Source organism: Mytilus edulis, chromosome 1 (genome assembly GCF_963676685.1).
Source record: "Mytilus edulis chromosome 1, xbMytEdul2.2, whole genome shotgun sequence".
NCBI classification, from domain to species: Eukaryota; Metazoa; Mollusca; class Bivalvia; order Mytilida; family Mytilidae; genus Mytilus; species Mytilus edulis.
In genome coordinates this window covers 122,724,212-122,749,375 of record NC_092344.1, presented here as the reverse complement: position 1 = coordinate 122,749,375, position 25,164 = coordinate 122,724,212, and the positions used below count along the sequence as shown (strand labels likewise).

At 30.7% G+C, this 25,164-nt stretch overlaps 1 protein-coding gene across 2 annotated transcripts in view; it reads right to left on the bottom strand.

Annotated features, from left to right (window-relative positions):
* LOC139518472 (neurogenic locus notch homolog protein 2-like) overlaps positions 1 to 17,903 on the bottom strand; it is a 70,984-nt gene extending 53,081 nt beyond the window's left edge. The window contains exon 1 of one of the 2 annotated variants that reach the window (XR_011663371.1): positions 17,739 to 17,903. Coding sequence is in view for 1 of the 2 variants with exons in the window: in XM_071310000.1 (XP_071166101.1) it covers positions 8,444 to 8,777 (334 nt within the window). In the remaining variant the exon portion in view is untranslated. Of the gene's footprint in view, positions 1 to 8,443; positions 10,717 to 17,738 lie in introns of those variants that run through there. The other variant, XM_071310000.1, reaches the window with a different exon arrangement.
* Between the last annotated feature and the right edge of the window lie 7,261 nt (positions 17,904 to 25,164).

The window sequence follows — 25,164 nt, the reverse complement described above, 5'->3', positions numbered from 1 at the left end:
AGGTACTTGTTTAATATCCTATTGGTATAGTAGGTTCTTGTTGAATGTCCTAAAGTATGATAAGTACTTATTGAATGTCCTACAGTATGACAGGTACTTGTTGAATGTCCTATTGGTATAGTAAGTTCTTGTTGAATGTACAATTGGTATAGTAGGTTCTTATTGAATGTTCTACAGTAGGACAGGTACTGGTTAATGTCCAATTGGTATAGTAGGTTCTTGTTGAATGTTCTGTTGGTATAGTAGGTTCTTGTTGAATGTCCTACAGTATGACAGGTACTTGTTGAATGTCCTATTGGTATAGTAGGTTTTTGTTGAATGTCCTATTGGTATAGTAGGTTCTTGTTGAATCTCCTACAGTATGACAGGTACTTGTTCAATGTCTTAATGGTATAGTAGGTTCTTGTTGAATGTCCTACATTATGATATGTACTTGTTAAATGTCCTACAGTATGACAGGTAATTGTTGAATATCCTATTGGTATAGTAGGTTTTTGTTGAATGTCCTACAGTATGAAAGGTACTTGTTGAATGTTTTATTGGTATAGTAGGTTCTTGTTGAATATCCTACAGTATGACAGGTACTTGTTAAATGTTCTTATGGTATAGTAGGTCCTTGTTGAATATCCTACAGTATGATAGGTACTTGTTGAATGTCCTACAGTATGTTAGGTACTTGTTGGATATCCTATTGGTATAGAAGTTCTTGTTGAATGTCCTACAGTATAGTAGGTTCTTGTTGAATGTCCTACAGTATAGTAGGTTCTTGTTGAATGTCCTACAGTATTACATGTACTTGTTGGATATCCTATTGGTATTGTAGGTTCTTGTTGAATGTCCTACAGTATAGTAGGTTCTTGTTGAATGTCCTACAGTATGACATGTACTTGTTGGATATCCTATTGGTATAGTAGGTTCTTGTTGAATGTCCTACAGTACGTTAGGTACTTGTAAAAAAGTCACACAATATGACAGGTACTTGTTGGATATCCTATTGGTATAGTAGGTTCTTGTTGAATGTCCTACAGTATGATATGTACTTGTTGAATGCCCTACAGTATGAAAGGTACTTGTTGGATATCATATTAGTATAGTAGGTTCTTGTTGAATGTCCTACAGTATGATAGTTACTTGTTGAATATCCTATTGGTAAAGTAGGTTCTTGTTGAATGTCCTATTGGTATAGTAGGTTCTTGTTGTATGTCCTATTGGTAAAGTAGGTTCTTGTTGAATGTCCTACAGTATGTTTGGTACTTGTTGAATGTCCTAATGGTATAGTAGGTTCTTGTTGAATGTCCTACAGTATGACAGGTACTTGTTGGATATCCTATTGGTATAGTAGGTTCTTGTTGAATGTCTTACAGTATGACAGGTACTTGTTGAATATCCTACAGTATGATAGGTACTTGTTGAATGTCCTACAGTATGTTAGGTACTTGTTGGATATCCTATTGGTATAGAAGGTTCTTGTTAAATGTCCTACAGTATGATAGATACTTGTTGAATGTCCTACAGTATGACAGGTACTTGTTGGATATCCTATTGGTATAGTAGGTTCTTGTTGAATGTCCTACAGTATGACTGGTACTTGTTGAATGTCCTATTGGTATAGTAGGTTCTTGTTGAATATGCTACAGTATGGCAGGTACTTGTTGAATGTCCTAATGGTATAGTTGGTCCATGTTGAATATCCTACAGTATGATAGGTACTTGTTGAATGTCCTACAGTATGTAAGGTACTTGTTGGATATCCTATTAGTATAGAAGGTTCTTGTTGAATGTCCTACAGTATGATAGGTACTTGTTGAATGTCCTACAGTATGACAGGTACTTGTTGGATATCCTATTGGTATAGTAGGTTCTTGTTTAATGTCCTGCAGTATGACTGGTACTTGTTGAATGTCCTATTGGTATAGTAGGTTTTTGTTGAATGTCCTATTGGTATAGTAGGTTCTTGTTGAATCTCCTACAGTGTGACAGGTACTTGTTGAATGTCTTAATGGTATAGTAGGTTCTTGTTGAATGTCCTACAGTATGATAGGTACTTGTTAAATGTCCTACAGTATGACAGGTACTTGTTGAATATCCTATTGGTATAGTAGGTTCTTGTTGAATGTCCTACAGTATGACAGGTACTTGTTAAATGTCTTATTGGTATAGTAGGTTCTTGTTGAATATCCTACAGTATGACAGGTACTTGTTGAATGTCCTAATGGTATAGTAGGTCCTTGTTGAATGTCCTATAGTATGACATGTACTTGTTGGATATACTATTGGTATAGTAGTTCTTGTTGAATGTCCTACAGTATGATAGGTACTTGTTGAATGTCCTACAGTATGACATGTTTTTGTTGAATGTCCTATTGGTATTACATATCTAAACTTCGATGCTCGAATTTGAAGTTACCTATTGAGACGGGTAGATGGGCGGGGATCAAGAGGGAAAATAGAATATATACATTTTGTAATGAGGGAATAGGGGATGAGTTTCATATATTGTTTACCTGTAAAAATGCTGATGTTTCTGCTCTTAGATCAAAGTTTATACCAAATTACTATGTAATGAATCCAAGCAAGAACAAATTTACTGGCTTGCTGTCGTCTATATGTAACGTACAAGTTCAAAGGAAATTATCAATTTTCGTGAAGAAAGTTATAAAATACTTAATCTAATTATACCAATTGTCTTTTATAATATACTATGTATTTGTGTTTCGTTTGTCCTGTCTCGCTATGTATTATCTTAATATGTTTGTATATATTGTCCTCTTGTACACAAGTATGTGTCTGAGGTTATGAATAAAATCTTGAAAATCTTGAAAATCTTAAATGGAATATAGCATTTTAAACCCTACAACTGTACGAGTTTATCAGCAAAGTTTAATAACCAAACTAAGAGATTTGTTACGTGTGCCTTGGAAATAGAGAGGGGGGTTGGCATTTCCCAAAGTAATTAAAGCAATTAAAGCTTAGACCCATACGTATATGTCAGCAAAAAATGGGAGTTTGGGTGTCTTGGTATGGCAAATATGCCAACTTTCCTATTATCCACTAAGATATTTTCCATGTTGACCAGAAGTAGAGGTAGGCATGGTCTCTAATATTACCCATAGTACCAGACTTGTAAAAGTTTTGAATATAAACAAGAAGATGTGGTATGATTGCTAATGAGACAACTCTCCACAAGAGACCAAAATGACACAGAAATTAACAACTATAGGTCACTGTATGGCCTTCAACAATGAGCCAATCCCATACCGCATAGCCAGCCAATAAAGGCCCCGAAATGACAATGTAAAACAATTCAAACGAGAAAACTAACGGTCTTATTTATATAAAAAATGAACGAAAAACAAATATGTAACACATAAACAAACGACAACCACTGACTTACAGGCTCCTGACTTGGGACAGGCACAAACATACATAATGTGGCGTGGTTAAACGTGTTAGCGGGATCCCAACCCTCCCCTAACCCGGGACAGTGGTATAACAGTACAACATAAGAACGAACTATAAAAATTAGTTGAAAAAGGCTTAACTCATCAGATGGACAAAAATACAAGTGGATAGGGTATGAGGTGTCTGGTTTGTCGCAAAGACCACCTGAACTTTTACCTGCTTACCAAAGTAAGTGATTCGCACCATGGTCCATGGATATGGAGGTAGAGTTATACATGACCTCTAAAATGGACCAAATCATTTATACATTTAAAAATTATAAACCAAATTTCATTAAAAGAAATGGTTTTCCTGTTTTAATGGTTTTACACTTGTAATTGTGGGGCCCTTTATTATGCTTAATAGCTTGTTGTTCGGTGTGAGCCAAGGCTCCGTGTTGAAGGCCGTACCTTGACCTATAATTGTTTACTTTTATAAATTGTTATTTGGATGGAGAGGTTTCTCATTGGCACCCATACCACATCTTCCTATACCTATTAACCCCATGTCCTAAATCAGGAGCCTCTGGCTTTTGTTGCTGAGTCGTGTATGGTTTTTTTTTAAATTTTAGTTCATTTATATGTTTTGGAGTTTAGTATGAAGTCCATTTTCACTGAACTTTCTTTTCTAAGTGTTCTTCGACTAGTTTTGAAGAGCTATTAATTATTGTAGAAAGATTATTTCCTATGACCTTTTATTGTTTACCATTTATGTCTATTAAATGGGCAGCTTTTATTAATATGTTCATGTTAAGTAATATTTTTAACAGTAATTTCATTAAATATAATAAACAAAATGTTTTATAGATTTCCGTATAAAAAAATGAGTGTCTAAAAAGATGAATGTAGGAAAAAAAGTCACAGGAAAAAAAGTCACAATATATATATATTTTTTGCATGAAATAGTCATAGGGTCTTCACATACATGTATTAACAGGAAAAACATTCCCAATTTGTATTTTTTTTTATGGAAATGGTCATATGGCCGCACATATATATGAATATATTGGGAAACATTCCCAATAGATATTTTGTTTGGAAATAGACATTTTTTATTCATTTTATACGACTAACTTTGGAAATTTAGATATAAATCGCAAAACATTGAAATGGAACATGTACATGCTGGTGTACTAGATTGATACATGTTTTCAAGGATTTGTTGTAACTATTTTTGTTTTATATCTCTTAGAAATGTGAGTTTAACAGCAACAATTTAGAACAAGTTAGAAGTTAAGTATATAACTTGACCACATGTTTTTTTTTAAATTTTTATAAAGATAAGTTTTGTGTAATTTAGTGTTAAACAAACAAATCAATGCCATCAATAATAGCTTAGTATTTGTAAACATATATATCTAGGGACTGTTGATATTGATGTGTGGCTTCTTGTGGCACCTCCCCCTTTGTAGACCATGATTTCCTGTCTTCGTAGGAAGCCATATCAATAAAATACAACTTAGCTCAATATTAAATAAAAGGACACAACTTCAGTTTTCCCTGTTTGTTAAAAAGTCAATTTTGAATAAAAAAAAAAAGAACATTATTTATTCCAATACACTTTTATTAGTATATATATAATTCCTTTATATGCTTTTAAAATTAACCACTAACATAACTTTAATAAGTAATCCGATACAAATATATTATGACTTTTTTTCAATGCATTCAAAAACTCCATTTTAGTTATTTATTGCATACATGTACAAAGTGACCTTTCCACATGCATTCCAACATATTTCTGACAAATATGTTTACTTAAACAAATTGTGACTTTTTTTCCTGTGACTTTTTTTCTTGTGACTTTTTTTCCTGTGACTTTTTTTCCTAGGTATATTGTGACTTTTTATCCTGTGACTTTTTTTCCGTTTAGAATATAAATCTTTCAAAATTTCTTTTTCGTGCATGAATTAATTTATAATTGTTTTGAACAGTCATGAAAATAACTTTTATTGCCTTTTTCCTGTTATCATGGTTATGTCAACATTTATTGGGGGCAGTTGTTATAGCAATTAAACGTCAGTCATATATCACAAATAAAGCTTTGATAATCTGGTCACCTGTAATTACATAATCATTTAGTTGTTAAAATCACTCATTTTTGTTCCGGGAAGATTTAGAAACAGAACGAAAAGCTACTCTTGCCGAGGTTTTCTCTTCTTTCTCAGCGAGTACACATACATTTAGTATTTCCGACAATGTACATCTATTGTTTATATTCTACAATTTACAACTGGGGCTCTAAAGTTTATTTTTTAAATCCAAGTCTCTGATTCTTAACATTTTTCAAAGAAATCTACATAGTTTAAACGCAGACCGCGAAGTGGTCACGGCAGAAACAGAAATATTCTCATTACCGTTTGCTGATCTTTGCTCAATATGGAGTTGGAGTAACAAGAGACTTTATTTGTACAAGTAAAAAAAACAAACTTTATTTTTCAACTTGTTATTTTTACAATAATTGGCTGATTGCCGGATAAAAGCAGGTGTTTCGTAGATGTTTTTGTTATTCATATTTTCCACTGATCTAGTTCAGCTACATGCTTGCAGTAAGGTATGATCATCGTAAATAAAAGCGCTCAAACAACTCTTACATATAGGTGGCGTATTTATTAATATTAGAAAATGATTTTTTAATATTAAAAAATCAACCTGAATATTTAATATTAAATATTCATTTTTTAATATTAAAAAATAAGACCATTTATTGATATTAGAAAATGATTTTTTAATATTAAAAAATGATTTATTAATATTAAAAAATGATTTTTTAATATTAATAAATAGGATCTATTTTTTAATATTAAATATTATTTTTTAATATTAATAAATCGAATATTTAATATTAAAAAATGATTTTTTAATATTAAAAAATAAAACCTATTTATTAATATTAAAAAATGACGATTTTTTAATATTAAAAAATATTTATTAATATTAAAAATTCGATTTATTAATATTAAAAAATAATATTTAATATTAATAAATGATTTATTAATATTAATAAATAGGGAATAAATTCCACAGCGGCTTGCCATAATTTTAAGGCTTTCAAAGTTTCTGAAAACAAAATATGCCTACATAATACATAAAAAAAAGCAATAATATATTAAATATCGAATGAATCATACCAACATAATGTAGTTAATTGACATGAACGTAAACTATTTGGCTTTAGATGAATTTGGCTATTTATTTTAAGTATTTTTAACATATAGCTCTTCAACGATTTTCGGTACTTATACATCTTCGGATTTCAAATGTTTGGCTTTGAGCGTTCCTGATGAAGGTAAATCCAGAGAAGCGCTTCGGACGCAATAAATTATAAAACGTGTTGTTTTATATTTTTACATCACTGGGTCGATACCTCTGCTGGTGGACTATCAGTCCCCGATGGTATCATCAGCTCAGTAGTCAGTGTTTCGGTACTGACATGATTAAACAAACTTTACTAAAATTGTCCGTTTATAAATTTGAAATTATTATGAAACTAAGGTTTCAACTCCCTCAGGCAAATTTGGCTTCAGATGAATTTGGCTATTTATTTTAGGTATTTTTAACATATAGCTCTTCAACGATTTTCGGTACTTATACATCTTCGGATTTCAAATGTTTGGCTTTGAGCGTTCCTGATGAAGATAAATCCAGAAAAGCGCTTCGGACGCAATAAATTATTAAACGTGTTGTTTTATATTTTTACATCACTGGGTCGATACCTCTGCTGGTGGACTATCAGTCCCCGAGGGTATCATCAGCTCAGTAGTCAGTGTTTCGGTACTGACATGATTAAACAAACTTTACGAAAATTGTCCGTTTATAAATTTGAAATTATTATGAAACTAAGGTTTCAACTCCCTCAGGCAAAGTTGGCTTTAGATGAATTTGGCTATTTATTTTAGGTATTTTTAACATATAGCTCTTCAACGATTTTCGGTACTTATACATCTTCGGATTTCAAATGTTTGGCTTTGAGCGTTCCTGATGAAGGTAAATTCAGAAAAGCGCTTCGGACGCAATAAATTATTAAACGTGTTGTTTTATATTTTTACATCACTGGGTCGATACCTCTGCTGGTGGACTATCAGTCCCCGAGGGTATCATCAGCTCAGTAGTCAGTGTTTCGGTACTGACATGATTAAACAAACTTTACGAAAATTGTCCGTTTATAAATTTGAAATTATTATGAAACTAAGGTTTCAACTCCCTCAGGCAAAGTTGGCTTTAGATGAATTTGGCTATTTATTTTAGGTATTTTTAACATATAGCTCTTCAACGATTTTCGGTACTTATACATCTTCGGATTTCAAATGTTTGGCTTTGAGCGTTCCTGATGAAGGTGAATCCAGAAAAGCGCGTCGGACGCAATAAATTATTAAACGTGTTGTTTTATATTTGTTATAGAATAGACAGTAGCTTTTCTAAATTGATTTATTTCATATTTTTATGTCGGGGCATTTGATCTCATTGGTGATCATACCACATATCCTTATTATTTATCAAATAAGATCTTCCGGTTCGTTTTCATAAATTTTATATATTTTTTTTATATAAATATTTTGTAAAAAGTAAAAGCAAAACAAATACCGAATTTAAATCGAAAGTCTCTTATCAACTGGACAAACTAAAAGATCAAATAGAAAACAACAGTCATACTCTTGACTTGGTACAGGCATTTCCTTATGTAGAAATGGTCGATTACGGCAATGTGTCAGCAAACAAAACAAGAGATAATAGGTAAACCTACGGAAGCCTGTTAGTGTCAAGGTGGAGTTTTATATTTAAGTCGTTATAACGACTTAGCTAAGTTGTTATAACGACATAAAAATAAAACTCTACCCTGACACTATCTGGCTTTCGTATAAACTTGTCAAAAAAGCGATACAACAGTAATTTTCGAAGAAAACCAAAAATGCTTTGATGGATCCTGGTAACTTTATGTAGGTTTTATTTCATTCGAAATAATTTAATCTGTTAAGTCAGTCAATGAATTTGATTTTTCTTACCAGATTCACAGCATTTTCCAGTAAATCTTTGTGGACACTGACACTTGTTCTGTCTAAACACACCATTCACACACGTGTGTCCACATACTTTATCTTCAATGTAATCTTTTGCTGTAATATTACAGTCTACTGCACATTTTTCAATGGTTTTATAAGATGTATTACAACAAAGTTGTTTAATTTTCCTAGAAGTACCACCACCACAGGATGGTTTACAGTATGACCATTGTCCCCACTGGCTCAAATGACACTGATTCTTTCCGTTGTTACATTTAAATACAGCATAACCAATAACAAACACAGAACTTAATATTACTAGTGAATTTAATTGCATTTTCCTGTTCTATGCAATACGTTTTTGTGGGTATATCCCAAAGCTGTATGATTTAATATAATGGGAAATAAAACTCCTAACCAACAGTTAAAAAGGAAAATTGATACAATGGCAAAAAGTAAAAACACAAAAATACTGAACTCCGAGGAAAATTTAAAAAGGAAAATCAAAAATCAAAAGGCAAAATCAAAATTCAAAAGGCAAAATCAAAAGTCCAAACCCATCAAACGAATGGATAACAACTGTCATATTCCTGACTTGGTACAGGCATTTTCTAATGTAGAAAATGGTGGATTGAACTTGGTTTTATAGCTAGCTAAACCTCTCACTTGTATGACAGTCGCATCAAATTCCATTACATTGTCAACGATGCATGAACAAAACAAACATACTCAAAGAGTAAAAATGTCAAAAATAGGGGTACAACAGTCAATATTGTGTTGTCATCTTAATATCACTACATAAACAACAAATGTAACAAAGTAGCACAAAAAGGCATACATCAAATTTAACATTCTCATTTTGCTTTTCTTATACGGCTGAATTTATCTATGTAAAGTCTACCCATAAATGAAAGAAGGTTTTCATTACTGGTGTAAAATTGCGCGTTTGAAATTCGTACAGGTAGACATAAAAATAATTTTGTCGTATGACGGCATACATAAATGCAGACTCACGTAAAGTAGATATAACAAAAAAGAGACTTACAGTAAAAATAATAAATAAAATAATGGTGTGGTTCAAAGTATGACGGGACACATAAGTACAGTTTCACGTCAAATACGGCTGAATTTATCTATGTAAAGTCTACCCATAAATGATAGAAGGTTTTCATTACTGGTGTAAAATTGCGCGTTTGAAATTCGCACAGGTAGACATAAAAATAATTTTGTCGTATGACGGCATACATAAATGCAGACTCACGTAAAGTAGATATAACAAAAACCAGATTTAACAGTAAAAGTAATAATAATAAATAAAATAATGGTGTGGTTCAAAGTATGACGGGATACATAAGTACAGTTTCACGTCAAATGTATATCATAAAAAACAGACTAAACAGAAAAAGTAGTCTTATTGAATAAAATAATTTAGTCATTCATAGTATGTCAAGATCCTTAAGTAAAAGTAATATCAATAAATGAAATAATTTTGCCGTTCAAAGTATGTGGTTTTACGTAACCACAGAGTCACTTCAAATGAATATCTAAAAAAGACATATAAAAGAATACTATAATACGTAATTAAGATGATAACAAACGTCAGTACGCAAAATCTATACTTCAAGACCATCTTGTATTATTTGTGAAGTTGATACGGAATATTTATCAACAAGTTCTGGGTATCTTCCGATGAACTTTTTTAGAAAAAGGACGAGACGTTCTTTGACATACCCCTGGTTCATCAATTTTCTGCTCAGACACTGGTGACGTTTTACAAAGTCTGAATAGGAGCTGCAAGCTCTTGAATACCTAATAAGTTGGGAAATGTATATTCCATATGCAGGTGAAGTTGGTATATTACTACTAAGGTGGGGGAAATTGATAATTTCAAAATTAAAATCGTCTCGTTTGTCATAGATTCTGGTACTGAGATGACTGTGTATGTCAAATTCGAGGTATAAGTCTAAAAATGAGGCAGAGGAAGCCGTGTCTGTGGTCTCTTTAATTTCTAGTTCTGGTGGGTATATTAATGGAATCCAATCAGAAAAGTTCGGATTGTTAATGGACAGAACATCATCAATATATCTGAAAGTGAAATTAAATAACCTGGCTTCTTTGATCTTCTTGTTTTTGACAAGTGTCTGAAGGAACTCCGATTCATATGAAAATAAGAAGAGGTCGGCAAGGAGAGGCGCACAGTTCGTTCCCATAGGAATGCCGACAATTTGTTGAAAAAGTCTACCTCCAAATTCAACAAATATGTTGTCTATAAGAAACTCCAGCATACTGATCACTTGTTCCTCTGTGTAGTATGTTTTACCCTTTTGTTCCTTATTAACAAAATATGCCTTATGGTATCCCAAAGTGATAAATTTATAGCGTATGCTACCATTTTTATGATGAAAAGCATTGTGAATTATTTCTTTTAGACGGGTTTTCAATTTCACATGGGGAATGGTTGTATACAAGGTTGAAAAATCAAAAGTTTTCATAGAACTAATTTCAGAAAAAGACCGAGATTTAGAATTATCCAGAAGTTCTTTAGAGTTTTTCAGAATCCACATATGGTTAATACCACTACGTGAGTAAACAGTTTCACAGTATATCTGAAGACCCTCTTTAACTGCGGACAGAATTTTAGTCAATCTAATGGACAATTCTTTAGTAGAACAAGCAGATGAGCCGGCAATGTACCGTTGTTTGTACGGAATTTTGTGAAGTTTAGGTATCCAATACAAACAAGGTAAGTCCTCGGATTTGTTGTTCAATGCAATGTTCATAGAAGCCATGAAGGACTTATGATTCGCCAAAATCTCATCCTTGTCAAATGATATGTTTTTGTATGTGGGATTACCTGAGTGTTCATTTATTCCTAATTCTTTTATAAGACACTCGTAGTAATACGATTTACATACAAAGACAATATTATTTGAAGCTTTGTCCGCAGGAACAACAACATACTTATCTTGAAGAGATGATAGACATTTCATAGCCTCTTTGTCACTGAAAATGGACTTAGGTCGATCATTCACACAGTTTTTCAACTTATGAATGCGACGTTTTATCAGAGACCTGATTGTTTTGACCCAAGGTTATGTTGTGATTGGCCCTTCCTTAATATAAAAATAATTTTAAAAATGACATACATTTACATTGTTATTAATTTGATTGTTTTCGAAATGACAGCACAAATGATTGCTTTGTTTTGAAATATCTAATGAACTTTTAATATTAAAATCCTTTGTAACTACATTTTTGAATACAACACTACAATTTTTTGTAGCTTCTGTTTACTTTATAAGCAAGAACAATTGGGACAATTTAAAGTTATGTCACTTAACCTACATTGTCCGTGTATGCATTACGAAAAAGATCAATGTTTTAAATCATCAAGAAATTCTTAATTGTTATTTTTAGACTCCAAATTGTTAGTTACGTTCCCTTTAAATAATATGTTACAACTACCAAAGCTATGAAACATTAGAATACATGTACACTGTTGAAAAAATATTAAAACATTTGATTTCTGAGGAAAAATCTTGGATGTGGTCGAATAAGTGTGAATATAGTTGATACGTTTTCTTTTTAAACGGTTAGTTTTTTTGATACTTTGTTTACTGTAATTTTCGACATACATCAATGTTAAAATAAAAAAGTAAACAAAAATTATCTAACTCAAAGGCAAATTCACAAAAGGGGAAGTCTATCAAACTAACAAATCCTTACGTGACCAAGTTTGTGGAGAGCCGGTACTTGTTCTTTGGTAAATGTTTAGATAACTATTAGTTCTCGTTTTATAAGGATATGAATTGCAGCTTTTCGGAACTACTAGTAAACTAAAGTTAAAAGTGAAAGGAAAAGGAAAATGGTGGCAACCGAGCCAACTCTGCTAATTTTCGTTTTAGGGACATGCCTGAGTAGCCACAAGTAGAAATACTGGCTGTCAACAGGTTTACTTTAATGCTTTCCATTTCATGCATGATATTAAAATACTTCAATTAAATCAATTATTTAACAGGAACTTTTGATATACAAATTAATCTCTTCTTTGTCAAGCAATACACTACAGGTTCATGTACAATGTCTTATGTACTTAAAATTGGATCACAGTACAATTTCACGATTACTTTAATGTAATGTAATGCATTGTCCTTGTAATTATCCATTTAAACGGATTTAGAAAGATTAAAATATTCATCCAAATATTTATTTTGCAGAGAATGAAATACGTAGAATTATCTTGCATTATTCTGTATAAAGACAGACCTACAAGTAAGACCAATTATCAAAACTGCAATGTAACTTATATATGTATGCCCATATATCTTCAGTTATGTAAACTGAAGTAAAGCTCCATGTTAGAATCATATTGTTATGCTATGCATGTGATTTATGGATATAAAACTTATTGCATTATTTGATTGAAAATTCTAAATATATGTTAATACCAAGATGTCTACCTTTTCATAGGGTAATATACATTGCTTGAAAAAAAAGATTTTTTTTTACAGAAATTTGATTTACTTGTTTGAGTGAATTCTTTTTGTAATTATTTTATTTTTGATGATGAAACATGTGAAATTACATACTACAGTATTCGATACACATTTTAAAGTAATACTTGATAAATCAATTAAGTCATATGGATATAATAAGATATATATATATAAATAATACAAAAAGATTTTGTTAATTAATCAAATAAATTAAATAAAAGCTGCTTCGAACAAATGCCATTACTGGTCCATTTTTACTTTTTGTACAGGGGTTAAGAAACATATAGAGTATTTTTCTATATTAATATTTTAAATATTCTACCCCACCATATGTTGTGGGGGATATGTTCTTACATCTACATTTGTATATATAATATTTTAATAACCACAAAATATTGTTAACTGTACATGTTTTACTGTTAACAAAATCCTCAGACACACCTAACATGACTTCTTTTGCACTGAAAGGCAGGAGAATGCCATAATTTTTAATCCAATCTATAACGGATAGCCAGAAGTTTTGTGATACATAACATTCCCATAAAATGTGAAAAGTATTTTCTTTAATTTCTGAACAAAATGTAAAAAGTTCAGTTTCTTTTAATTCACATTTCAATAAAAATGAATTACATGGTAGAACCCTATGAACAATCTTTAATTGAAAGTTTTGCAAAAAAGAGTTTCTGGTTATAATGAAGGGCATGGAATAAATAGCATTTCAATCCCCAATCTGCATATTTAAATCTCTTTCCCATTTTTCACGGGAAGATAAAGATAACACTTTATTATCCTCCAAAAATAATGTACAGAAAAATTTACAAGATTTGGGTTCCTTTTTAACTTTATCTATTAATTTTTTTTCAATAATTTCCAGTTTTGAACTACCTTCTATTATACTTTTCCATCTCTTTGGAATCGCACTTAAAATACTATAAAATTCTACAAAATTAGTATTGATATCATACTTTTTTTTTAAATTCATCATATGATAATAATGTATTATTATCTGACATCAGATCATTAATGAAGAATATACTATTTTCAACATATTTGAACCTCAAAATCATCTTGCCATCCATTTTGATGTTCGGATTCAGCCATATGGACTGGGTCAAAATTTCAGTATTGTTTTCAGCTTGAAGCTTATTTTTTAACTTGGAAAAATTTACCAGGATATCATGCCAAAATTGATTAACTTTTTCTGCTTAATAAAGTAAACCTTCTTGACTTAAGTGTAAAATCTTGTCCCCCCCCCCCCCCCCCCCCAAATTTTTGTATAAAACTAAGTAGCAAGACTTTCCAAGGAGAGTAATTTTGGGGATCTAATAATTTATACAGCCAAGACATGTTTTGTCCTGCATATTTTTTTAGTTGTAATCTCTGTCCTGCATTTTTATTTTTCACTCTAATCGGTCCTGCCTTTTTTTTTTAGTTTATCCTGACTTTTGTTTACCTAAATTGCCATCCTGACTTTTTTTTTAAAGTGTCTCATCCTGCCTTTTTTTTAACTCAAAATTCCCGTCCTGCCTATTTTTTTCAAATTTCTTCCTAGCCGCCCACCACCCCCACCCCCCCCCCCCCCCCATAAAAATCAAATGGTAGCTCCCTTACACCCAAGTCCAGCACATTCTGGAAATTTATCAAACAAGTATAAACACTGATTTAGGGATTTTTTATCACCATCCAGGACTACAGAAGAATCATCAGCGTATTGACTCAACAGAAATTCAGAGTCATTAATTGTTACACCCGCAACATCAAGGTCATTTTTAATAGCGGCACTTAGTAATTCTAGCACTAAAATAAATAGGTAAGGAGACCGAGGAACCCCTTGACGGACCCCCCTTTTTAATGAAAAACATTCTGAAATATAATCATTATTTAACACTGCACTAGAAGCATCACAGTAGCAAGCCTTAATCCAATCTATAAATGTATGGTCAAAGCCATAAAACTGCAAAGCCTCATATATAAAAGACCATTCGACTGTGTCGAAAGCTTTTTCAAAATCGACTTAAAGTAAAAGTCCAGGAATGTCATCTTCTTCCATCTTTTCCATCAGATCATAAATAAATCTAGTACATTCGCCAATATACCTACCTTTAAGAAAAACTTTTTGTGTTTGACTAATTATGTTTACCAAGACCTTTTTAAATCTATTTGCTAGACTGGATGTAGCTATCTTATAGTCTACACACAGCAGTGTGATAGGTCGCCAGTTCTTAAGATAAAACTTTGACTTACCCTCCTTTGGTATACATGTAATGAGTCCCTGTCTTTGAGTGATAGAGAACCTTCAATACTCCAAAGCCTCATTTAAACATCTTACAAGTGGTAATTTAATATCATTCCAAAAAAACTTATAAAACTCAACAGTGAATCCATCTATACCAGGTGATTCAGAGTTCTTCATATGTTTAAGAGAAGACAGACATTCCTGTACTGATAAAGGTCCTTCACATGATTCCACTTCTTCCTCAATAGGTTTTGTAATAAAGGGATTTTCATGCTGAAGAAATGTGCTCTGTGAGTTTCAAGTATCAATGGGTTAGAACTAGTATACAATTTTTTTTTAAATTGTTTTTGTTCATTTCTAATAATACATGGATCCATTATCTCAAATTCGTCCTCCAGAATAAGTTTGGGAATAATTTTTTCTGTATAATGTTTTTTTTTCCAAATTACAAAAATAGTTACTTCCTTTTTCCCCCTCTACCTTCCATCTTGCCTTTGCTCTTGTAATTATCCCTTTAACATTTTTTCCCTTATTACTTTTAATTCTAGTTCCAACCCTTCCCTTTCTTGGTGTACTGATGGCAAGTTATTCTCTATGAGTTTTTTTTTTATCTAATAATGATATCTTGTATAATAATTCTTTTTCTTTATTATTTTGTTCCTTCTTCCGGAAAGACGAAAATGAGATTGCAGATCCACAAACTTTCATCTTAATCATATCCCATAAAAGCTGATAGCTTATATTAAACTGTTTATCCTCTGCCTCAATATCAATATATGGATCAGACTCATATTCTTCAATGACAGTTTTGATGTCCCCTTTAACTTTTTCAATAAACTCAGTTTCCTTCAAAAGACTGTTATTAAATTTCCATGTACCAATCCCTCTAATCTGGCTTGAAAATTTTAAATTAATAAGTATTGGAGAATGATCCGATCTATAACTTATTCCTATATCTGATGAAATTACAAATGCTTCTATATCAGAGGTAATCATGAAGTAGTCCAAACGACTTTGTTTGCGATTTGGACCCCGCCATGAGTACCTCTTTTCAAAAGGGTGTTGCAGGCGCCATATATCTAATAAATCAAGGTCATGCATAACCTCATGTATCTTAGCTTTGACTGGGGGTTATTTTCATTTCTATAATATAATGTGTCCATCTCATAATCTTGAACAACATTCCAATCACCCACCACTACAATTGACGAGTTGCCAAAGTGGGATATTTTGTTTTTTATGTTGTCAAAAAAGGCTGGTTCATCATTATTCGGTCCATATATTGCTGCCAAAGTTATACGATAGTCCTGAATGGTGATATCTAATATAACAAAATTACCGGACAAGTCTATAGTTTCCCCATGGATTTTAAATTCAAAAGTATTTCTGAAAAGAACAGCTACCCCTCTACTTTTACTAGAAAAAGAACTAAATTTCCCCACATATCCCCATACATACAGCCATTGTTTTTCTTTTTCAGATGTGCTATGGGTGTCTACTAATATAATTATATCATATAAGTCCTTATATTTTGTAAATATATCAATTCTTTTAACTGTTTCTGATAAACCCCTGCAGTTTACACTACCAATAGTTATAGTCGACATAATATTATCAAGTGGTTAAACAAGAATAGCTTAAATAATAATAAATATAAATATCTATAAGCCCAATATATCCAAGCAGACCATACACATGTGCATCTATATGTAAAAGTGTTTTCCCAATGTTTCAATTTTTTTCTTAGAGTTACCCCCCCCCCTCCAAAAAAGTGTCGAGAGCATCATAATATAAATAAAATGAGCAAATATTTTTGTGCTAAAGTAAAACTGAAAGATATATCAAAAAGGTTCTGTGAAACTTCATTTTGTACCTCGATTTGCACGTTTTAATTTTAAATTTGTGTATTGTTCGTTTTTAAGAGAGAAGATGTATACCAAAGAATAGCATATAATAATAGTCAACATGCTAATTTATAATCCCCATGCTAAATAAAAGAAAATAAAGTAACGAAAAAAAGAAACAAAAAAACATAATAACAACAGAGCATTTTTACCAACACAGGTACATGCATTCACACAATTGCAGAAGAAGAAAAAAACAAATACAAATATACACATACACATGCACCTTTAAATTCTGATACACGAACAACCATCTATATATACAATTGAATTAAAATTGCTGACCCCATCTTAACTGTACATGTACATGCATCTCTTATTTCAGTGTTACATGTATATTGTATTTATCCAGAGTGAAACTAGCACTTAAACATTTATTGTATGATAAAATGTATTGACAAGGGTTTCATTTTATAAGTGGTTGTTTATTAATCTCACGCTTATGTGCAGGGATTAGTCTGAAGTAGTACTAGGACAAATTTATAGTTATAATGTATAGGTCTAAGAGACATTTTTTAACGGTTCATTATTCACATAGAGAACAGATAAGATTTTACTTCTATTTCCAAGAGGAGATGGTGTTCTGTGTATTTTTTCATATCAGTGAAGTGGCCCGGAAGTTTTTAAATCGAAGACCAGATTGAAAACCGATTACTTCTTACCAAAAATATTAAAAAATGTGTATTTCAAATGTGCAGTTTTTGTTAAATTCTCAACCGGAAGTTTTTAAACGGATAGAAAAATTAAAGACGAATACGGAAATAGACCTTGAATTCCGTAAAAAAAATGAATTAGGTGTGCCACTCTCTGAATATACAGGCTACAATGCAAAGGTTCATACTTTCAACTTTGGTGTTGAAACAATATAAAAAAAGAACGACATTTCTACAAGATATCAACAAATAATAAACGACAATAAACAACTATGAATAAAAGTAATGTAAGAATCGGTCATTATACGAGCTATTCTTATGAGCTCAGTTTTGCCTTATGTTGTCATAAATGTCAAAACGATGCCGGTCCCCCTTGCTGTCAGTGCCATATATGTGACCATTGAAATATCACGCACTGGTGACATCCTCATGCAGGTATAGTCTATTTAGTAGCCCTTGGTTCAATTTTGTAACATCGTCAGAGATACGAACTTCTAACTTCTCATTGATATGTTTTCTATTTCGCAAAATAGAGATTTTCAATTCCATGCGCATAAATTTCACAAGAATTGGTCTAGGTTTGCCGTGTTTTCCTGGTATCCTGTGTGCTGCTACAATCTCTGATGGTTCAATTTTTACACCCAGTTTACTTATCTCATGAAAAAAGCTATGAGGCAATATTTTCCCCTTTGTTTCTGGAAAGTCAAATATTTTAATTTTGTTTTCCTTGAGTATTGTTCATTCCAGTTTGACAATTCCATTGCTTCGGTTGCACGTTTACCCATATTTTCAATCTCTTTTTTCAAAAGCCTGTTTTCTTTGTGAAGGTTTGCGTTGTTTTCTAAGATATTCGCATTGTCAAATTCTACACTGTCTATTCTTTTACTTAGTCTAGATACCTCTGACTTAAAGTGCTGTTCTACCTTTTCTTTATTAGTTTGAATTTCAACCATCATTTCTTTTTTAAGTTCTTTTTTCATCTCTTTTTTCATTTGGGCAAGCAAGCTTGTAACTGTTTCAGTGACAATCATTTTAACATCTTCTTTTTTCAATATGTTTTTCATTGAATTCCTTATCTCATTTAATTCGGTTTCGATGCATAAACCTTGACCGCCATCGCTAGATATACATGTATGCGGGCGTTTGCCGATGTTGGTTTTGCAGGTGTTGAGTTATTAAAAACAGAGTCATCATTTTCCTGTGTAGCAGAGAGTTTGCCAACATTAGCTGTCGAAACAAAACTCGTAATTTGTTGTTGTTGCGTCATTCTCGGCTTACGGGATATTTTAATGTTAATGTATGAACAATATATAGTTATTGTATAAAACTTTGTTTACAAACAATTTACGATCTAGTTTTCGAACTATTCTACCGTTAGTTTTTTTTACTCAATTAAGTCACTACCAATATCTATATTTAGAATGTGTTTTCTTTTGTCCGAACTTCAAATGGCTATTAAAGTATCTTTCTTTGGTAAATGCATCAAAATTATTATTCAGAAAGACTCACATATTATTACTTGAGTTTCTAAAGTCCAAGAAAAATCATATACAGAACTGTAAAACTTCGAACTAGCACAAAAACATCGGAGCGTCAATACCCTCGACTAACCACACACGCCATATTTCTTCTCTTGTTTGAGTGAATTGCATTGCATTCAACATAGGGCAAAAGATGCAATGTTTTAACAGTTATTAACTGTTAATCACTATCAAAATCTTTTTTTTTTCCTATTGTAACGCTGTTTTAGAAAACGTCATCAAACATTTTCAAATAAATAGAATGATTTTCCTAGGAACAGACTATTCATTTTCGGGGTAATTTTTTTTTAATTTTTTTTTTAACTACATAATAATTTTGTTCTTCAAATATTGCTTGTTACATAAACCATCAAGATTCCAAGCTTCTCTTGACGTACCCTGTTACAAGCCACTGACTACCCAGGCAATAATCAGCTGATTAAATTAATTGACATTATATTAACAATATAAAAAATTATTCATTGATTATGTTTCTTTTAATTAAAAGTAACATTGGACTTATTTTCTTATGTCCATTAATATTGGTATCTACTCTCTTCGTGTATTCATTAATAAAAATTCTGAATACGTCTATGTTTTTTGTTTTCTGCTTCGATACATAGTACGACTTATATATTGAAAAACTAATAATTGTAACAAAAAAATTTATTGTGTTATATTTGCTGTCTGTAATTGTGTATCCAAATATCATGTGTTGTAATTTTATTGAAAAATCTAAATTACTCTTTTTTAAGAGATCGTTTATTTGTTGCCAAAACCTTGTTGAATAAGAGCAATTGAAAAAATAATTAGCATAGTCTTCTTCTATGTTACAAAAATTACACAAACTGTTATTAGTTATTTACCATTATTATTGTAATAAATGCTTTTTGGTTGGTACAATAAACTGTAGTAGTTTCCATCTGTATATTTTTAATTTATTTTCAGTTAAGTATTTGAAAATAAAGTTATATAATGATATTCATATTTGAAGCTTCTGGCAATGGTAAAATTTTGAGCCACCTGTTTATCCCTACTGACGTTTCTTTTTTACTATTCACTAGAGTTATATAACATTTCATTTGAAAAAAATGTAGTCTCAAAATAACGATCTTTCCATGTGATCTTATTTCTCTGGATATTTACTTTACTTTGGACAGAATTTTCTCGTTTAACTATGTCAATCCAATTTTGTGGAATGAATTTTTTCAATTTATGAAATTCAGCAATCCAGTTTACTTTACACTTTAATTTGTTTAAAATTTTCTGATAGTGACATAGTGTCATCTAGAATGTCATTCAAGTATATTATATCATTTAAAATCCAGTTTTCAAAGATAATTGTTTTTTTATGAAATGAAATAAATTTATTCCCCCAAATTGTTTTTTTCTTATATCAGCATATGTCACTGCTTGTTTTGTTTGCCCACCCCCAGTCAACATCCAGGACTTTATTACTTCTCTATAAAATTCTGGAACATATTTAAAATGTTTTATTTCATTTAAATTCATATTAAATATAACTAAAATATTATTAGACACTTTTAAATATTTAAAAGGTATAAGCTTCCAGTTGGCAAATATATCATTAGCTAGTCTATATACCCATGATGCTTTAAACGATAAAAAAAATAACTTTTAAAATCGATCATTTGTAGACCTCCTTTTTCATAAGGAAGTGTTATCATGTTTCTTTTTACTTTGTCTTTTTTTTTTTTTGAACACTCTAATTGATTCTTTATTGCACATATTGCTGTTTAACAATTAAACTTGGTGTACAGCATTTCATCAAGTTTCCCTGTTAGATTACAACTGAATACCCAGGGATAATATTCAGTAAAATTAACTAATAAATTACATTGTTTTAATTCACACATTAAACTATTATTATATGTGTTACAAATAGTCTTTTCTACATCACTTAAAGTATTTTCAGATATATTCATATAAAAAATATCTACACACTAATTGTTTTACGGAATTTGATCATTCATCCGGAATGACTTTTTAGGTTCTTTTATTATTTAATCAAAAATAAATATTGCGGTCAAGTGACCTCACACGCCTTGTCTTATCCTCGTGTTTGGACAATATTTTTTGAAGTGTTTCGTGAATTTGGATTATTAATTTCGATGTGGTTTTAAAATTTTGGAATAATATTGCGTAAAGGTAAGTTGGAGTGTAAATATATTTTTCACAGTTGCACTTTCAATCTTTATTAAATTTGTTATTGATTTGACCTAGATAAGTATCGTGTCGTGACCTTTAGTTTACCTGTCTAAGTTTGTAAACAATACACATATTTAGTGTACACGTGTCGAAGTACCTATATATTGACAAAGACACACACACAGACCTACACACTAATATATCTGATTTACCCACATTATCATTCATACATAATAGTAATAATTACTGTACACACAAACTTCTGCGCTTACAGTCATTCTTGTTCATTGCCACATGATAAATTTAACATACAAACAAACCTTTCACACTTACTCACACCTTAGGCATAGCACTTACAAATTACTTGCATAGTACATTTATAATAAAGGAAGAAAAAAAAAAACACACATGCAATCACACATAATCTAGATCTATAACATCTGTTTTTTTTCTATACATGTACATGTAGCTTAAGTTAACTATAAAATGACTTCATTTTTATACTTCAAAATATTCAACACATTTGTAAATAAACTACTGATCTCTGTATTGGTCATACTATATAATTCTACAGTATTTTCTACCTCATATTCAAAAATTTTAAAGGTGTCTACTGCTTTGGTTTTTTTATTGGAAACATAATGTGATTTATAGACTGAAAAGAACATTAAGCTAAGCAAATGATTTAGCGCATAGTATACATTGTCATGAATTTTGTATCCTATAACCAACGAATGAAGACTTATCACATGTTCGCCTATGAAGACTTTTTTAAGTAAAACTTTCATTGATTTCCAGAATGTTTTATGATATGAACATGTAATGAAAAAATGATTATAATTATCTATTTCATTGCAATATGAACACAAATTGTTTTGTGAAATTTTCCACTGAAAAAGCAACACCTCATTTGGCAAAATAAAGTGCATTAGTTTCCACCTAAACATTTTTATTTTATTATCTTTAAGATATTCAAAATTAAATTTAATAGAGTCTTTAAATTCATTTATTAGTCTCCCTTTGCTTAAGACTCTTTCCCATTTCAAAAATCCTACTGGTATTTCTGTTTTTGACACACTTAATACTAAGTTGTATATGTTTTTAGCATTAATAGTTAGAACATCATTACAATCTCTAAGTTTAGTTTTTGTTCGGTTGAAATGGACTTTTGTTTTGATTGATTCTTCTGATTTTAATTTGTTGGTCCATTGCTTTGGTATGGATCTTTTTAGTTTTGAGAATTCAGAAATCCAATTCCTTTTATTTCTTAATTTTGAAATAATAATTTCTTCTGATATATTTCCTCTTTTATCTATTATGTCATTTATATATAGTATGTTACTATCAATCCAATTATCAAAGAACAGACATTTTCCTTGAAATTTTATGAATTTGTTTCCCCATATAACTTGTTTCCTTATTTCTAAATAATTATTGATTTGATCATGTTGATTGTTTTCACAATTATTTACATTTATCCATGTTTTTATCATCTCTTGATAGAAGGTTGGTGTACTGTTCCATATGTTTTTATCTAGCAATTTTGTGTTATTCACATTCATCTTAAAAATAAGAAGGTTTTTTCCAAATTTATTAAGGTATAGTTTTGATAATACAGACCAATTTGCACTTTCTGATTCTAATATTTTTATAATCCATTTTAAATGTATAGATTTTATATAGGATTCTATATCAATCATTTTTAACCCCCCTTCTGCGAAGTTTTTTGTTATTATTGACCTTTTTATTTTATCTTTTCCTCCGTTCCAAATGAATTTATATAAGATTTTATTTATATTTTGTAGATTTTCTTTAGTAATGATACTGTTAGTCGCAATGTAGGTTATATTTGGTAGAAGAAGAGCTTTTACTACTAATATTTTTCCAAGTATTGTTAACTTTCTTTTTGCCCATCTTTCTACAAGTTTCGTTAATTTGTCCAACACTTTTTCAATATTTAATGTTTGACACTCTTTTTTGTCATACCCAAAATATATTCCAAGGCTTTTGATTGGTTTGTCGGTCCAATTTATATTTTCATATTTATCTTTTGAACTTTTTAGTCGTCCTAACCATACCCCTTCAGTTTTATTTCTATTTAGCTTAAGCCCTGAAAAACTTCCAAATGTTTCAATTATACTGAGAGCTAAACTTATTTCTTTCCTTGACTGAAGAAAAAGTGTTGTATCATCAGCTAATTGACAAATTTTTAAATTACAAGATTTTCCATCTAATGTAATTTTTATACCTTTAAAATCTTTATTACTTCTAAGTCTTATTGCCATTAATTCTACTGTTATAACAAAAAGTAACGCTGAAATCGGACACCCTTGTCGTATCCCTCGAAATATTTTAAATGGACCTGAGACCCACCCATTATTTAAGATACATCCCTTAATGTCGTTATACATAGTTTCCACCCATCTGATAAAGCTACTTTTAAATCCAAACCGTTTTAGTGTTTCCGTCATAAAAGTCCATTCTAGTGAGTCAAAAGCTTTACTGAAATCTAAGAAAAGGATTGCTCCTTCTATATTAAATTTCTCAGAATAATCTATTATATCTTGAATTTGTCTGATGTTAAAACCAATATATCTATTTTTAACATATCCTGTTTGATCTAGACTAATAATAGATGGTAGTACTTTTTTAAGTCTCTGAGCTAATACATAAGCTAATAGTTTAGTATCAATGTTTAATAAAGTTATGGGACGATAATTATCTAATGAAAGAGGATCATTTTTTTTAAAAATTAGTGAAATTGCACCTTTCTTTTGTGAGTTTGTAAGTTCTTTTTTTTCATAATTATAATTAAATACTTTGACAACAATATGTTTAAGGCTTGTCCAAAATTGCCTATAAAATTCCACTGTCAATCCATCAAGACCAGGGGATTTATTAAGCTTCATTTTAAAAATTGCATCAGTGCATTCAATTTCTGTTACTTTCCCTTCACATTGATTACTATCGGAATCTTTAAGCGTTTTTGTTAATTTTGTTTCATTAATATATGTTTTAACTTCATTTTCACAAGGATTAGTAGACTCATAAAGTTTTTTATAATATTTTACTTGTAGATTTAGAATTTTATCTTGATCAGTTGTTGGGATCCCATTTTCATCATATAGTTCAGTTATAATCTTTTTTGTTTGACGACTTTTTTCTAGTCCCAAAAAGTATGCACTATTTTTGGTGTCTTCTCATTTATCCAACTTTTAAAAATAAGGTAATCTCATTTAGCCAACTTTTTATTTTTGTTAATTATTGGGTTGTTTGTTTAGTAATAATAAGATGTCTTTCTAAAATTTGACAGTAAATTTGTTCCTGTATGTTTTTATATTATTCAAGAAATATATATAACATTGGCTATAGTTAACTTGTTACATTTTCTTTTTAAATAAAATATGGTATATTTCAAATAATAAATAAATGTTTCACAAATTTATACAGAAGAAACCCACAAATCAGTAATATTTGTTCATTTGAGGTTTTGCGTTAATTTGCATTTATACTAGTAACATGTTTAATTGGTAGAGCATTTTTACTTCCCAATCTGGATAGCCTTTGTTAGTATCATATTGTTTAAATATCCATTAGTTAGTAACTTAGTCACATCATCGGACCTACATTTTGCCATCAAGTTCAAGCACCATATTTATTCATGTACCAAATACCACCTATCGGAACTAGACAGTGACATGATTGTTTTAATTTAGCACTGTTGTACAATAAAGTCAATTTTCCAT